This window comes from Eurosta solidaginis, chromosome 1 (genome assembly GCF_040869045.1).
Source record: "Eurosta solidaginis isolate ZX-2024a chromosome 1, ASM4086904v1, whole genome shotgun sequence".
NCBI classification, from domain to species: domain Eukaryota; kingdom Metazoa; phylum Arthropoda; class Insecta; order Diptera; family Tephritidae; genus Eurosta; species Eurosta solidaginis.
This window is the reverse complement of record NC_090319.1, coordinates 87,567,582-87,584,824: the sequence shown is the minus strand read 5'-3', so window position 1 is coordinate 87,584,824 and position 17,243 is coordinate 87,567,582. Positions and strand designations below refer to the sequence as shown.

Sequence of the window (17,243 nt, the reverse complement as noted above, 5' to 3'; positions counted from 1 at the left end):
ATTACCTGCCCTAAAAGAAAATGTAAGTAGATTTGATTAAGACTAAACAAGTGAACACGTATTTAGGTTAGAAGGGTATATTGCTTTTTAATCCAAAACTACATCGAAGTGCATACAATTTTTATACAAGTTTAGATGTGCGCGGTTAGCTCCGTTGACGTGCAGATGGATTTTGGGGTATGGATACTATTCAGTGGATATCTAGGAACGCCAGGGAGAATAAAAAAAAATGGAATATTTGAAAAATCGACTTTTGACCAGCTAGATTGATCAAATACCCCACCGTGCGGCGGTGGGTCATTTGACTTAGCATTCTCTCTCTTGGTCGTTAGCTAGGTCGTTGCATTCAACCAAGCAAGCAGCCCAACAACGCGTCAGCCAGCTATTCAGTCATTTGTGTGACTAAATTTCTATCTGCGCTCTACTAATTTATTCTCATTTTGTGGTTTTTAAAGTCACATTATCAAGTTCTCTAAGAATTTGATTGTTTACTTTGTTTTAAATGGCTATTAGCCATTCAAAAGTTTAAAAAAATAAAAAAAAAAAAACAAATTAATTGCAACGTAGAAAACTTATGCAATTAAGAAGTGCAAAGACCATTTAGCGGTGTTAATTGCGACTACAGCGTAAAGAGATGATAAACAAAAACAAAGAATAATACTGGCAGCTCGTAGATACATATATATGTGAATACATGTTTGCTATTTTAGAATCACACGTGACTTCAATTGTCACCAAAAGCGGAAAATTGTATGCTCGAGTTCTTACAGTCACGCGTGAGAAAAATTCTTGCGTCCACTCTTTTGTTTTTGTCGTTAAACGCAAAGGAATATATCAGTGATGCATCGATAGTTTCGGGTCTTACAAGAACGGGAAACCGGCTAAAAAAATGAAAGGAGCTTCTTAAGGAACCAAACTTTGTCACTTAAAAAGGCAAAACGCTTATACCAAGTAATCAAATTGCTCTAATCGCATGGAGTATAAAAAACCCAAACTTCAAACGGTCAAACGAACTTACTTTTTTCATTCACTAGCCTACTCGGTAGATGTTTTTGAGCATTACTCTTCGCCGCCCTCCTCCGTCAACATACATATTGTTACGAATTTTGGGAAATTCCGCTTATTTGAAACCTTCTGCTAACGTTCGAATCGCTAAACTGTATAATGAATATATATGAATAAATCAATCCAATATTCAGTATTGAAAACTGGTCTTTATTTAGATTACTTTGGGAGTAGTACTTCACAATTATACTTCACAACCAATAGCGTGTTTAAATCAAAACTGATTACTGATTGTTCAGCTTGCGCCGCTTTTATACTCTCCGTTCCTTCGTTCGCATATTTTTCCAAAGGTCTAGACGTTTCACCTTCTAGAACTCTTGTATCTCCTGCTTGGTAATCAGTTATATGATACATGCATATTTGTAGTTTATAGCCATATGCGTGTGTATGTGTGTGTAATTATTTCGGCTGATGACTACATCTGTGTGTGTGAGACATCTCTTCGTCGCCTTCTACATAAGTGTTGCTAGCTTTAATGTGTACATGTACATAAGAGTGGCTGCTTCATGTTTTTGTTGTTGTGTGATTATTTACTAACAGCTTAGTGATGCCAATACTCGTCACAATATTATTATTAGGCCTTGATGCACTATTATTGTATGTGAATGTTCTAAATGTATTCAAGTACCTCTCTATATTACGAAGGGATTTGGAGTCACGCCACCTAGATGCGGGTGTTTCGGCCTTGCCAAAGCGACGTATTCGTAGTGATGTGATCCGGCGTTTCATCTCCTTCAGCTCACAAAAATGACAGCTTTGTGTATCGGATGATTTAATTTTCTTAGGTGACATCGTTGACTACAGTGGCTCGCGTAGTACCCAGTGAGAGTTCGTAGGCCCCTCTGCTTAGATTATTAAGTTTTACTGATACTCTCCTTGCTGGGAGTATAAAAAATTTCTGGACATTCAACCCAGTATTGTCTGAACTGCTTTGTTTTCCATTTACTTATGGTTTCCCTAGTGTGTACCCTACTTAACAAGCTAGACAGCCTGTTCATTAACTTCATGTCCCTGATGCACCGGAACACATTCTAACAACGCGTTGTTTTCAGCTCCCAGATCAGTTAGGACTGCAACGCATTTACCCACTAGCTTAGAAGTAATTGTGTAAGATTGAAAGGCTACCTGGCTATCTTCGGCCACCAAACTAAGAACTCATATGTGACTATTAGCTTAACAAATGTTCAGTATAGTCATTATGGTGAGTTGGATGATGAGGACGAAGGTTATGGTTAATGACAAAGCGGAGAAGGGAGGAGAGGAGAGGATAGGAGAGGAGAGATGAGAGGAGAGGAGAGGAGAGTGTCAAAGAATCGAGTGCAGGCGGAAAAAGCTCTTATATACTTGTCAATCATTGCTTGTTCGATAGCTTGATGTGTCGTTTTATCAAGCATGATCGGTGTGGACCGAAGTACGGGTCTGCAAAATTTCTAACATGATCTGCAAGTCTTACGAAATTATACTCACAAAGTTGGTCATATTGCCAAATGGAGAAGACTTGAGACTCATGATGGATGTACTAACGCGACACTTTGTCACATACTCATAAATTAGGCTTGGACAGTAAAAGCAGATGTAGGTAGAAACGGTTGGGCCTCTGCTTTGTCAGTGTCCTGCACTCTCGAGGTCCATCTACTTGCAGCGAAAGACTTTGCAGATCACGAGTCAGTAATTAAGCTGATGCCTAGAGCACTTCTAATATTTTCCAAAAGGTCCCAGCCATTTTATATAATAAGTCTTAATACCTAATTGGTGGTTTCCCTTTCGTCGTCAAATAAATACTGGTACCTTTTATTGGTCGGTCAATTCTTTCCCTTCCTTCTGTTTTTCTACCTGTTTTTCCCTTCCTTCCTTTTGTCTTCCTTTCCCTACTTCCTTTTTTCCTTTTTTATTTTTTCCCATTACTTCCTTTTTTATTTCCTCCCGTCCTTCCTTTTTACTTTCTTTCCCTTCCTTCTTTTTTACTTTCTCTCCCTTCCTTCTTTTTTCTTTCTTTCCCTTCCTTCTTTTTTTCTTACTTTCCATTTCCTTGCCCTCTCCTCTCCTCTCCTCTCCTCTCCTCTCCTCTCCTCTCCTCTCCTCTCTTCTCCTATCCTCTCCTATCCCCTCCTCTCCTCTCTTCTCTTCTCTCCTCTGAAATTCATCAGGACTACCCTATGTCAACCTAAAAATGGATTTCTGCTTATCGGTTCCTTTAATAAAGGCAATCCTGTAAAATTGGATCACATCTTGATTTAAATTCCACAAAATTTTTAATAACCTTGAGTTGTCATCTCTTAACTCTACTGCGTGTGTTTCCATATGAATATTTGCCTCAAATATCTAGTATCATCTCAATTTTGATTTCTTTAGTCAAGTGTTTTGTTTTCATTTTTACTCAAACAAATTTTCTCAGCTTCTTTCTTGCCAATTGGAGCGTATCTTAGTCATGTTGCAAATTGCTTTAGGCCATATAGCTTACCGTTTGTTGTCTCAAAATGTTGCGAGCTACAGCTGAAATATTTAGAAGCACTTGAATATTTTTTTTTGTCCAGCATGCATTTAACTTTTGTTGTCGTGTTTTATAATTTTTTTGTTTTATTCTGTGCCTCTTTCAAGTGCTTTTGTCATAAATATTCCAGCTTAAGTAAGAAAATAAGAACAAAAAAGCAATAAACGCCTTTGCGCCGAGACAAACAAATGAAAATCAATAGATGCTGTAGCGAAGAAGTGTTTTTCGATTCTATCGAAGAGGGTGGGATAGCGATGCCAGTGGCAAATATGTATGTAGCTAACTTTTTCCGAAATAGGACGATTTCGAACGCAGAGATTTTATTATTGTTATTATTACTAAGCCTCGATGCCCTGCAACCTTTATTTAGATATATTCTGCTTGACCATTCAGCCTATTACTGTATTCGGAGGCTTTTCAGGTATTTAAGTACATCTTCAGGCGTTTTACTGTATTTCAGTAGGTTTAGGGTCGCGCCACCTAGATGGGAGAATGTGAAACAGCTCCAGCTCACAAAAGAGAAAGAAAGATGCATCGGGTGAATTAACCTACTTAGGTGATGTCGGAGACTACAGAGTCCCGTATAGTATCCAGTGCGAGGGCCAGTAGAGAGGGCCTACTAAGATAAACGAGTTTGTCTGAACTGGTTTGCTCCCCAGTTATTTACAGTTTCTCTAATGTGTTGCTTTGTGAACCCACAGAAGGGCTCTGGACCATAGAATGTTGCTAAAGCACCCGGCTTGGCTAGGTAGTCTGCCTCTGCTTTACCTTCCAGGATGCACGGAAACCCGTCATACAAAATATTGTTAAGACTGCAAGGAACGTAAGGTGCCTGGCTGTCTGACATAATGAGGATACTCCTCGAGGATGAGCCTCTTCGTAGACATTCTCTACCGCCAACTTCTATTGCATGGATTCCTGCCTGAAAAATAGTGGGTTAGCATCCCATTGGTATCGATTTCTTCAGCTTGGCCCACAGATGTTAGCTCTCATTTTTCCGTCATTAAATTTATTGTGACTTCTGAGTCAGGGTCAGTATATGGATTCCATGTTTCCCAAAGAGCTCTGTCCACAATGGCCCCCTAAAAGCTCCGTGAGATTTTGAGTGTAGGGGCCATTGCTTCACGTAGTTGCAATCCTGGATTTTTTATTTCAGAGATATTTTGCAGTTTTAGCGCAGCAAGTATCGCCTCTTTCTCTATTAGAATCGGGAAGGGAGGAATTTCCACTAAGGCATTAAATGCATCCATTGAAAATCGGATATTGGTACCACCAAGGGATGGATAGACACACATTTGGTATCACCCAACCTTTCTATGCAGCGCAGGGCTTGTTGCATGCTGTTAGATATTGTGCATCCCTGTGATGCAGCCTATTAAGTCATCTGCATACCCGTGTGTGTCAAATTCATTGGAGGTCATCTATCTATCCACAATAGGAGACAGAGTACATCCCCTTGAGGGCATTCTCTAGAGGTCACAATTGACTGAGTTGTTCCTCCTAGCTCCAGACTGGTTTTTTTTTTCTCTAGCATGGATAGCACCCAGCGAATAATCATTGGGGATATACCTTGTCAAATGAAGGGTTACATTTTCGGTTAATATTTTTTATTTCTTTTTGAAAAGCGGGCGAACAACTTACATCAAATAGATTTGGTGGCTTGGCAAACCCTTCGATTGTGTTTCTGCCAAGAAAATGCGACTGGCCCTATTTCAGTCCTTATTGAACCTAAAAGGAACTAGTCTTCACATGTTCCCATATGGGTACAAAGGGGATTGGCTCGATCGATCCCTTTCGGGTATTAATGGGTACAATTAGTCTCAGACATTCTCAAACAAAAGGGAACAGTTAACTCATACAAAGAGATCACAACAGGCATTGGTCGCATACTCCTTTGCGACTAATCACCGCTTCATCCTAGGCTAATGGAATTTTGTGCAGGGAAACTACAGATATACATGTATATAGCTAAATAACCAAGTATGAGATACAACTGTTCCAGAAGGCATGTGCGTGAAAAGTCTAGACCTTGGGAGAAGTAGGTGAACGAGGCTAACGGAGAGTACAAAAGCAGCGCGATGCAAGCGGTAATCAATCAGTTTTGATTTTAGCACGCTTTAGCGAAGTACGCGAGTTTTGTAATTGTACTACTCCGAAAGTGGCCTAAATAAAGACCATTTTGCCATACTGAATATTTGAGTTATTTATTCGACAATTCAGCGATTCGAACGATAGCAGAAGGTGCAAAATAAGCAGAATTTCCCAAAATTCGTTACAATATTATTTATTAAACATTCGCGTGAAAGACGTTAAAACTTTTCGAATTTATTCGATTTTCAAAATTCAATTTGTTCTTTCAGTGATTATCTAGACTAATTGCTGCGATTTGATTAAAATCACATATCACACGCTTCAGTTAAGTGGCTGGACAAGCCCGAAGCATTTTACATATTTCATTTGTTTGACTTTGCATGTTTTTGTTATTATCTCTCAATCTGTAGATGCTTTAATTTTGTATTAAATTGTGTCAAAAAAATAATTATCGATTCTTATCGGTTGTGTATGCGTGTTGGGGCTGGTGTTGACATGACGCCTCGTCTGATTCAATAGTTCAAACCCACACAAACTTTTTTTTAATTTTAAAATTGAATAACAGATAAATATTTAATAATTATTTTGTTCAGCTTGGACTAGAGTGAAATATTTTTGATTTGTTGTGGATGGAAAAGAGGAGTGTCCCTACAAATTTAAGGTTATCTTTATATAAATAGTCAAGTTGAAAATTTCGATCCCATTTTACGGGAAAACTATAATGCCAAGGTATAAACATTTATATATGTATCGATAAGTCTGCTTAGGGAGAAGTGCATGCCATTAAAAAAGTTTCAAGAACGTTAAATAAAGCGCTAAAATATTGATTTAAAAATGGCACCACTAGCAATGCCAAACACGTATTTAAACCAGACTCGGCAAATAGTGTCACAATTGTGCACACTGAATTCACACGTATTCTTATTCTCTTTAGTTTAGTAGTCGCTGAGAATTTGGCGCAGCAACATCGATTGTGTACGTCGCTCGCAATGTTTACCATGTTTCACTATTTGCCGACCATTGTTCACAAACGATCTTCGCTTCTTGCTTTCTAATAAGAGAATGAACAACACAAAACGATGCATTAAGTGATTTGTGCAACTCTTTCTAACACATATGCATTTTCATTTTGCCGACGTCTGATTTAAACTATGAGAGTGTTTACACTCGCACTACGAACGCAACATGTGTTTTATGTTGTTGTGTTGAGCAGACTTCATACAAACGAACGTGATCTCGCAAATGAAAGAAGAGTGCAAACCAGACGTCGGCAAATAGTGAAACAATTGTTCGCACTCAATTCACACGTATTCTTATTCTCTTTAGTTTATTAGTCGCTGAGCGCTTGGCGCCCTAACATGGATTGTGTGCGTCGCTCGCAATGTTGTCCATATGTATATTAGGAGTACATATTTTGTGAACAAAAATATGTATTAGGGGGTGTATATCCTGCAAACAAATGTATCTTGGGATAAACCATTATTTTACTGAGTATAATTAGCAAAATTGAAAAAAAGTAATAATAATAAACGATTTTGTCTTGTTGGTTGCTAAGAAGCGTATGAACAACGCAAAAGGAGGCATCAATTGATGTGCGCGATCATCGCGCTCTCACTAACATATCTGCATTTTCATTTTGCCGACGTCTGGTTTAAACTTCTCGTTTTGTTGGAAGCATAGCTCGGAAAATATGAATAAATTTGTAATTTTGATTGTTGATATTTAACGTTGTTATTTCGGAAGGGAAAGTTGGTGCCATCTGTAGTAGGCGAACTCTAGTCAAAAAAAAAAAAAAAAATGCAAAACTGCACGATGGCTGCGACGAGATGTTTTTGAATTACAAATTTTTCAGCAGCTAGCTTATCGGGTACTGGATTGCAACCTCAGTACCTACATACATACGATGCACCTCCCCGATCTTATCGGGGTATGCGTCTCGTTCCAGTGCTTGGAAAAGTGCTGGAAAGGGTGATGGTTGCGCGACTTCACGAGATTACTTGGGGTAGTCAGTCGGTTAGGCAGTATGGTTTCAAGAAAGGACGTAGCGTTTATCAAGGTGTGGTTGAGAGTAGTGTTAGTAAATATGTTCTAGGCATATTTATTGATTTTAACGCGCCATTTGACTACTTGAGCTGGGAATAGGTTATCGAACCATTGGAGAAGCTCGATTGCCGGAAATATCCGTATGCAGGAATTATTTTTTGGGCAGACTAGCTACTATTATTGGGGCGAATGGAAGTGTGGAGATGAAGCTCGAGCCACTTTGTATGCGGTTGACTTCCTGTTGTTCGTAAAGGAGGAATCTCGAGCAAAGGTTGAGCGCACCAGTGAGTCACTGTGTGAAAAAGTGGCTTACTGTGGTGCTCACATGGGCTTAGAGATTTTGTTGAACCAAACCGTGACAATGTTGCTGAAGGGCAGATCGACGCAGAATCGATTGTGAGTAAGGCCAAGTATCTTGCATGGTTTCATTAGGAATATGACTGGGGCTTCAGGCGTTGTGCTGTTCGTGTGAAATATCGTGGCCTCTTTGTAACTTTTGCTACCATGACATGGTCTCAGGCGTATCCTAAGTGTGTAGAAGTGCATGTTGGTGGTATGTTTACCCTTGTGTCGCTCTGTTTCAACGAATGCGATGAATGTCCTAATGGGTGAACTGACCTGGTGGTTATAGAAAGAGGATGATTGGTACCCGGCATTGATGTGGAGAGGGGATTTTCAGAGGAGGTTACAGGATCTGTTTGTGAATAAGTGGAAAACGCGCTGGGAGAATAGTAGTAACAGTAGGTCTACGTTCGAGTAAATCCCGAACGTTTCGTTTGTAGCAGAAAATTCAGACTTCAGAATTAATCTGAGTAAGGGTTTGTTGCTAGTAGGTCATGTTTCTCTTAAAGCATTTTTGCATAAGAGAACCTTTAGCGAAACGGGGCTTCTGTGTGTGGGGCTTTTAATTGCATGTTTTGTGTGAATATCCGTAGTACTCGGATGTAAGGGACTTAAATAGTTGGGATATTATATCTGAGATTAATGGGTATGATGTGCGGAGCTTGAGTCTTGTTTCTGCTCAATTGGGATAGGCCCTCGAAAGCATCTGGGTAGCTATCCAAATGAAAAAGATGTGTCTAACTCGAATGTGGAGCTGCATTGCAACCGGGTGCCTTGACTCATAGATTTGAAGAGGTTTAAAATAAGCGATGGTGTGTCTACTTACATCAGCAATTGAGATTTAGATAAGCAAGTCTTAGGCGCTGGTCAAAGGTTGATTTGATCCTTGCGCAATGCTGCATCGTAACTGTCCCTTTTTTCTTTGGGCTGAGGTTCATATCTCCCTAGCGGAAAATCTGGCATAAGGCGTTATTCAACTAGATTCTGATGTAGAGCATCGTTCAACCATTCGTTGAGACAGGGCGTTTTCGTATCAACAAATTTTCTCTATCCCTTCTTCTAAAGGAATTTCTTAAGTAATTTTTGCTTTTCTAATTTCAGGTCGAAGCTGGTGATATTATTCTTAAAGTAAATGGCACTGACGTGCATCGATACACAACGAAAGAGGGTAAGTTTTTTGTTAAACAATATTTTTTCTGAAAACTTTTACTGAAAATAAAATGCAACGGACTGTGGAAGCTGACTGTGCCACCCGGTAGAAGAAACTGAGCCTAATTAGTGCACTGGCGTCATTATCCAGGAAACATACTTAGTACTTTGATCGACGTTTTTCGTCATCCCTTAATAAATTTGGTTTACAGACAAACGTTTCGGCGCTGTGTCGTATTTAGTGTAATTGTGCCACCTGGTAGAAGAAACTGAGCCTATTTAGTTCCTACCTACAGTGCCGATGTAAAAGAGGACGCAATTTGGTGTCGAGTTTCTGATAAAAGAGTGCTCTGCATATGTGCACTTTCCGGTGTCCGAACTTCTACTTATAAGATAAGCGATCGAATGATGTAATGGAACGAAGGCAATTATGATGGTTTCGGTAGTCTGGCTTAGAGTAATAAAGCTCGCACAGTTAACGACAACACGGATCGCTTTAAGACCTGAAGGGTAGGGGTGTTTTTGTTGTACTGGCCTATACTTTCGTTGGAACGAAAAATTATTCTGAAGATGGCACACCACCGAAACCAGCTTCTCTTCACACCAAATTCAATGGATGCTGATGTAATTTGAGTTACGGAGTATTCTGATACTTCTCTAAAGTCGGAAAATGCGAACCCGTATATAGATTTGTAGCAGAAGCTCGTTTGAGCCAAACACTCACAGAGTTTCTTTATAACCCACTTGGTTACAGATTCTGCCCGTATTGTGTAAATGTATGTCCGTTCTCTGATGAGCTGTACGAGCTTTACGCAGACATCAACATACTCCAGCGAATTAAAACGCATGGGCTGTGCTGGCTAGGCCATGTTATGCGAATTAAAGATGACGCTCCGGCTATGAAAGTGTTTCTATCGGAACCCGCCTATGGAAGCAGAGGAAGAGGGCGGCCCCCACTTCGCTGGAAGGACCAGGTGGAAAACAATTTAAACTCCCTTGGTGTGACCAATTGGCGCCGGTTGGCAGAGAGAAGGAGCGACTGGCACGCCTTGTTGGACGGCCATAACCGTTTAAACGGTTAAGCGCCAATTAAGTAAGTATATCCGTTCTCATTTTATAGACTCTTGAGTCCACGGCCGTTCCCAACCTAATGGCAATGAAGAAGATCTTTCGCTCTCCTTAAGTATCAGATTGTCGATCAATTACGGCGTCCTTCAGGCCAAACTAACAGCTGTAACTTCCACGACTGCCCAGCAGCAATCAAGGCTACCCAAGGCAGAGCACTTTATCGAAGGTAGCAATATACTGCGGACAGTCGGTAAACCACCCAGCCTTTCAAAACATATCGATGATGTGAGTCCAAGGATACAGTGTTATACCCGATGAATTATCTAGGAAGGCCCATAAGCAAACCGAGTTAATTTAGTTTAGTTACACCTCTTTTTGAAATTCTGGTTCATGTCGATCATCGCGAAAGGTAATGTCAGATGGTTACTGGTACCATCTGTGAGCTTTCCACCGTATGAACGAGAACCGAACTAGGTTCCTAATTAATCTCTCATTGGATCAACTGAATGTGATGATTAACTGTGCATGCGTAGAGTACCAATTTCTAATAGTGATTTGCTTGTATCTTGACGGCTGGTTGTAATATCACTCTTTAGCGGCATTAAGGTGAAATCAGCTGAGGCGTCGATCAGCTTTGAAGTTCCATTTTGATTTCTGTGCGAGAAGAAGCTCCTTAACTTAATATAAATTGCTAGTTCATCCGCTTTCTCATTACCGCCTGAAACTAGGAACCCAGATGATACAATAATAAAGTTTGATACGCCGTCTTGAAGTCACTAACGGCTTAAGAAGATTTAAATAGAACATTCATAGCTGCTTGCCGCTCTAAGGTTGCGGATTTGCCGCGAATTTACGTGTTTAGCAATAACTCTCAGTCGAGTTTGAAAGACGGTTGGAAAGCGCGACCTCAAGTTGCAGAAAGAAAACCCCAATCGAAATCGCAACTGAAGCCTTAATCCTTTTCTTTTTTCTTAGAAGGTATCTACCTCTCTTTCCTCTTAGCTTCGCAATAAGACTCAAGCTTCCAGTGGTGAATCACATTCCAAATGGGCCAACATTGAGCTGATGTTAGAGCCTAGTGAAAAATTTATCAGCAGATTATTTGCCCAAATAGTTCTCTGGAGCAAGCTTTACATGCGGTCCTTTGCTGCAGAATATGTTGGTCCAAGTTGTCATTTTGACCCCAGATAGTACACAAATCCTCGACGTTTCAACTATTATGACTGTGCGGACTGCCCTTCAACCCTTCTCGGTTGGAACATGAGTCGGAATCAAGATCATGTAACGATAGGCATAGGCAGCACACTGTTTTGGACATCACGGGTCTGGAGTGAAAAACGATGTTAGATGAAAACACAAGTAAATAAAATCGTATACTGTCGAATGGGACCTCGTCCTCGACCCATACTAATTATAACGATCAAAGCAATTGAAAAGTAACGATTCCTTCAGAATATATAATCCCTAATTTTTCCTAAAAAATATACACGTAACTCGTAAATCCACACTGTTAGCTGTTTGTGTTATTCCCGATCCCATACCCTTTACCGACTTACTCCAACTCCCACACCCACTCCGCTCCCACTTTTACCCCTACTCCCACTCCTGACCTACTCCCACTACCATTCTTACCCTCGCTCCAATTCTCACCCTCACTCCCACCCTAACCTCCACTCCCACTTCTAGCCTTATTCCCACTCTCATACCCACTCCCGACCTACTCCCATTCTTACTCTCACTCCAACTCTCACCCCCACTCCAAATTTAAATCCCACCTCCACTTCCATTCGAACTCTCATTCCAACTTCAACCTGGGAAGATTTGTAGTGGGTGTGTTAAATTTGGTAACGGTCAGTTAATCCGTTTCGGATGCAACTCGATCTATACCTACATAAACAATTTAAATTTTACCAACTAATATGACTTATTCTTTCTAACAGTTTTAAAATGCTTACGCCTTTCCGATGACTCGGTCACGTTAGAGCTGCGTCGAGGTAAGTTTCTAGCTTTGATCTTATTGTTTTTCTCAATTTTATAATATTTTCCACTCCTACAGATCCTAAACTAAAAGCCCGACTTAAAGAACAGCTAGCCAATACAAAGAATCCACATTACGAAGACATCGAACCGTCACTGCACATATACGATTATAAAGTTTCGAGTTGTCGTTCACCCACTACACATCACCGTTCACTGTCATTACAAGACTCTTACGAGCCACCACACAATAGTAATTCCAACTCATCGTCTTCACCTGCGATACGTTACGCAAAATCACCCACACACTTGCCACATCGTCAGGGTTCGCTGCCAACACCTGCGCCAACTAGCCAACAACAAGGCGGCGGCAGCAGTCATAGTCGCAGCTCTTCCGCCTCATCAGCACAACTACAATTTGGTGATAATGCAAACGTTTCATTGGCGGCGGCGGGTGGTGCCACCTGCACATCGCCAACATCTCGTCCTTCACGCATTCCAACAGCTTTAAAGGCTCCACAAAAACTACCAGTACAGCATTCACCACAGTATAAGCGACCACGCCCCTCGCAAATTCCAACGAAAGCTGGTCAAGTGGGTGCAGCGCCAAGTCCAACGACTAACGGTAACATCGTGCACACAAGCGCAACGACAGCGCCACCAACAACAGCGACAGGTGTAAATGCACCGCTGCAACATTCCAATAGTTATAGCGGTGCTGCTACACGTTTAACGCAGCAAAAGGAGCGTGACGCTGAACCGAATTCAGCGCCACCGCAACCAGCGAAGGCGCCACGTTTTGAGGCTTACATGATGACTGGTGAATTGATACTAAATTTATCGAGAACCTCGCAAAGTAGCAATCTGCTGCCAGGACACGCAAAGAAGGTAAATTTGTGGACATAAATAATATAATATAAACCCATAAATGGAGGTTAGACTGAGTAGAAACCACTACCGAAGTTTCCTATTTCCACATCTTTAAAAATAGACATATTTCACAACTCTAATAAATGACATCTGAGCCTTCTTAGACTGAGTGTGTGCAGTAAAGAGACGGGTTTATTCCTTCTCAACACCCCGATGTTACGATAATACTTCCCTCTATTCTCCAGGTGTACAGTATAGCTTTAAACTAATCAGGGGATAAATGCGCAAGGGGCTGTGTAGCGCAACCCTTCAGGTTCCCAGCGCAATATATAGCTTCTCCAAACCCAATTGTCAACCTCACCTATCCGCGGTGAATCCTGTTTCACTAACAGACGAGGCTCTGGCGACCCCAAGCTCCTCATGGAACCTGGGGGTGGGGAGGGAGGGATGGCCTGAAGGTTTAATGTGGCCATATAAATCGTTCCTGAGATGGTCGGACTAGCACCTTAAAGGTGCTGTGTTACCGGAGCGTACCAGATCTGTATCCGACAAACGACCATCACATTGATAACACTCCCCAAAGCCTTCGGGGAGCAACCTTATCGCTACAACAACAACAACAAAAGAGACCCATGATCATGAAGTAAGCATAGCACCTTATGCAGGGTACCTTCAATACGCCCTTGCAGGCTCGAGTATTAATTTGACCACCGAGTAGACAGCGTTAACTTGTCTTCGCAATAGGCTTTATGCGATGCTAACAATCGTTCTCTTGGATCCCTTGCAGATTAATAAGGCTAAATTTTTTGATGTTCTGAGAGAGGAGTGAAAGCTTTTGCTCTGCATAGATAGTCGTCAGGTGGCAGTAGAAAATCCCTGGGAAATTTGTAAGGCTTATAATGATGAATATTTCATATATGCTAGCCTTCAGGTAGAGGAATGTCTGGCATTTTTACAGAGCAAGACCCGCCGACAGTACATCAAGAGGTTTCTGTCCAACTGGTAAGTCAGATAAATCAGTAGTGTCTACAAGAGCAGAACTTTACGAAACTTTTTCTGAGCCTTGGGAAATCATTGTATCTTACCAAATTTACGCTGAAACTTCTTTACGCATCCCTCATGGATTATCAGGATTTAGAATAGCAAACTGGATTTTCCCCCACCGGATTTTTTGAATTGTCTATTGGAAGCTTACCCCTTTCTCTCAGTATACGTCGTTAGCTGGCAGAAATATGGAGAAGCCAAGGCAGGTTCGGGCAACTCCACTTCTGGTTTTAGTTTCCCAAACTGTGTGCGAAAGATTGCTCCTTGGCTTTCTTCATGTGGTCATTATTATATTGGTCATTAGATATCCGAGGCTTCAACAAGATAGGGTGAGGCCCATTAAAAATTGTTCTCAAATAGAACCCTCAGGGAGTGATCCAAAAGAAGTAGGGTGGAGAGTGGCCAGAAAATTTCAATGTGGTAATTTCAAATGATTCCCGAGATTATCGGGATAATACCATCAACGTATATAACACTCTCCAAAACCTCCAAGTATGTTGGGCTTCCGCCGACATAGTCCATTGGCCACAGAATTCACTACCCGGACCGCGAAAATGGGATTACCATTAGATACCCACTTTGGTGTGATAAACTCAGGTTTTTATGTTTGGCGTAGTGTATGAAATAAGACATCTGTTAGGTCAGCGTTCTTACGGTATATCTTCTTAAGGCTTTGGAGCATTATCTTCTTATTGAGGCTAAATTTGTTAAAACTAAAGAGTCTCAGGGGCACCGTAACATAATCTCGGGCAACCGCACTGCAGACGCTCCAGATTCTGAAGGAAGTTATAATGAGATCAAGCAGTATATGAAATACTTATTCGTGTCAGGTGGTTTACTGCCACTACGTAAGCATTTCCCAAAAACATTCGGGGATTTCTTGCGGTCATAACAACCAGAATAATTTTAGCTCATCTCCGACCATGCGTTCTTACACAATCTTAACTCCTCACAGTTTTCGTGAATTTTTTTTCGGTAAAACGGGAACACCAAAAACAAATTAATCGTCCCAACTTTAACGCAACATGGAATACCAAAGCCCATAGTTATTTTCAATATTATTTAAAAAATATTAGTACTGTCTAATCACTTCCTTTTTCTATTATAGATTGATAGTTTGCGTGACTCACCACAACGTGCGATCGTGGCTGCGCGTGCTAACGGTGCCCTAGCGCCCCGGGCCTCTGGCGAGTCATCGCCAACGTCATCCTCCTCGGTGGACTCACCTACCCATACGATTAGCTCGGAATCAGCTAATCATCAAAAAGATCGAGGTAAACGACGTAATCAACAACCGCATCATCATCTACTACAACAACAGTTAGATAGCATTAACAATAGCTATAACAACAGTAATAGTGGTGGAGGTGGTGGCGCTGGTGGTGTTGTCTTGACTGGCGATGATCCACGTAAAGACGACACACTTCTATTATGTGAAGAATTAGAGCGTGACGATGACGAAGAACTAGGTGGTGACAATAATCGTAGGCAACGTTATAAACAACACCAACAACATTCAGCGCGACGGTATCAATATAGTCATCAACAACAACGCAGTAGTTATGAAAACGACGAAGTCGTAGCTGATATTGAAGAGAACGAAGAAGATCAAACGCATTACGATATTACAAACATCGAAACATATAATAGCGGCGGTGTGGCCACTGGTCACGTATGCGCTGATGATGATGCCAGTGATCGGCAATGTCTGGTAACGCATTACGGCGATGACGACAACGACGATGACGACGAGTGCGTTAATGACGTTGGTGAAGGGGAAGATTTTGATGCTGAAGACGAAGACGGTTGTACCGCAGAACATGATGATGAAGATTACTCATCGAATTCACTTACTTCAGCATCGGCGAAGCAACGTTTACGTGCACTCAAACAAAAAGCCGCAGCTGCACATTACAAACACGCACAAAGTGTGGTGCGTGCTACTGGTGGTGGCGCCTATGATGCAGTCGATTGTGCGCGTCAACACTACGCTGGTGGTTATCATCATCACCACCATCATCATCATCATCACCATCATCCGCAACAACAGCAACAGCAACATCGCCAACAGCACCGTGGTTCAGGTGGTTCCTCATCCTCATCGGCGACGGTGAAAAGTGATGGCATGGGTGGCATAAATACCTCACCTGATGAAACGTCATTTTCAGTGCCCACCTCACCCATTTCACTGTCTACTCCATTAATTGATAAGGATACAGCAAATTCAGTACCAACAAGCCCAGAGCCGTCCAGTTTGGGCGCAGTGTCTGGTGCTGGGGGCGCTGTTGGTCATGATGGTGTGGTGCGACGCCATAATGGCGTTGTGCGTACATGTGATTCTGCTGGGTTCCGCACTAGCAAATCAGAAGATCATTTGCAACAGGTGCAACGTGAAGGCATGGCGGCAGTAATACCAATCGATATTGATGAGGATGTTAATAGTTCGCTTAATACGCTACTCGATACGAGACAAGACTCCGAAGACTCGCAGGTAAGTTTTGGGGGAGGGAAAAATTGTTTTGGAGTTTTGGGATGGGATAGATATGGCAGCACAGAAAGAAGTGTAGTAGTTGTTTTATGTATATAGACGTAATTTTCATAGAGAACTACTGACTTCGATTTACATACAAATATGTAATTTTAGAAATGATACAAATTGATATTCTAACTTATCTTTTTAATTTGGTGGAAAAATCAGGAAAAGTTTAATTAGAATGCTCTTAAAATATGCTTTACCAAAAATTGCGGCATTGGTTGTTTCATTTGCATAATTTTAGGCACATACCCAAATTTGACGAAGTATGAAAAATAGTAGCTACAGAAGTATAAATTTTGAAAATAAAAAAGATTTGAAGAAAAAAATTTGAGAAACTAAAAATTTAAGTATATTTAGGGCAAGATTATGTAGAAAAATTCATTTTAAATTTCAAAATTATATTCACATAGCTTTTAAGTATTTATGCATATGTACCTAAGTACTTGAAGTTTTTATAGTATGACTATTTGTGAAAAAATGTATGCTGTCTAATTACTAGCATTTTACCCACTCATCATTTAGGTGATTTAATTTTGAATTTCCCTACATATCAATACAATTTGATTA

General features: G+C 41.0%; 1 protein-coding gene across 6 annotated transcripts in view; it reads left to right on the top strand.

Annotated features, from left to right (window-relative positions):
• Efa6 (Exchange factor for Arf 6) overlaps window positions 1-17,243 on the top strand; it is a 340,573-nt gene that overhangs the window by 199,157 nt on the left and 124,173 nt on the right. For all 6 annotated transcript variants that reach the window (XR_010948410.1, XR_010948411.1, XR_010948413.1 and 3 more), the window contains exons 2-5: window positions 9,134-9,200; window positions 12,190-12,243; window positions 12,306-13,114; window positions 15,249-16,631. Coding sequence is in view for 1 of the 6 variants with exons in the window: in XM_067759023.1 (XP_067615124.1) it covers window positions 9,134-9,200; window positions 12,190-12,243; window positions 12,306-13,114; window positions 15,249-16,631 (2,313 nt within the window). In the remaining 5 variants the exon portion in view is untranslated. The remainder of the gene's footprint in view (window positions 1-9,133; window positions 9,201-12,189; window positions 12,244-12,305; window positions 13,115-15,248; window positions 16,632-17,243) is intronic.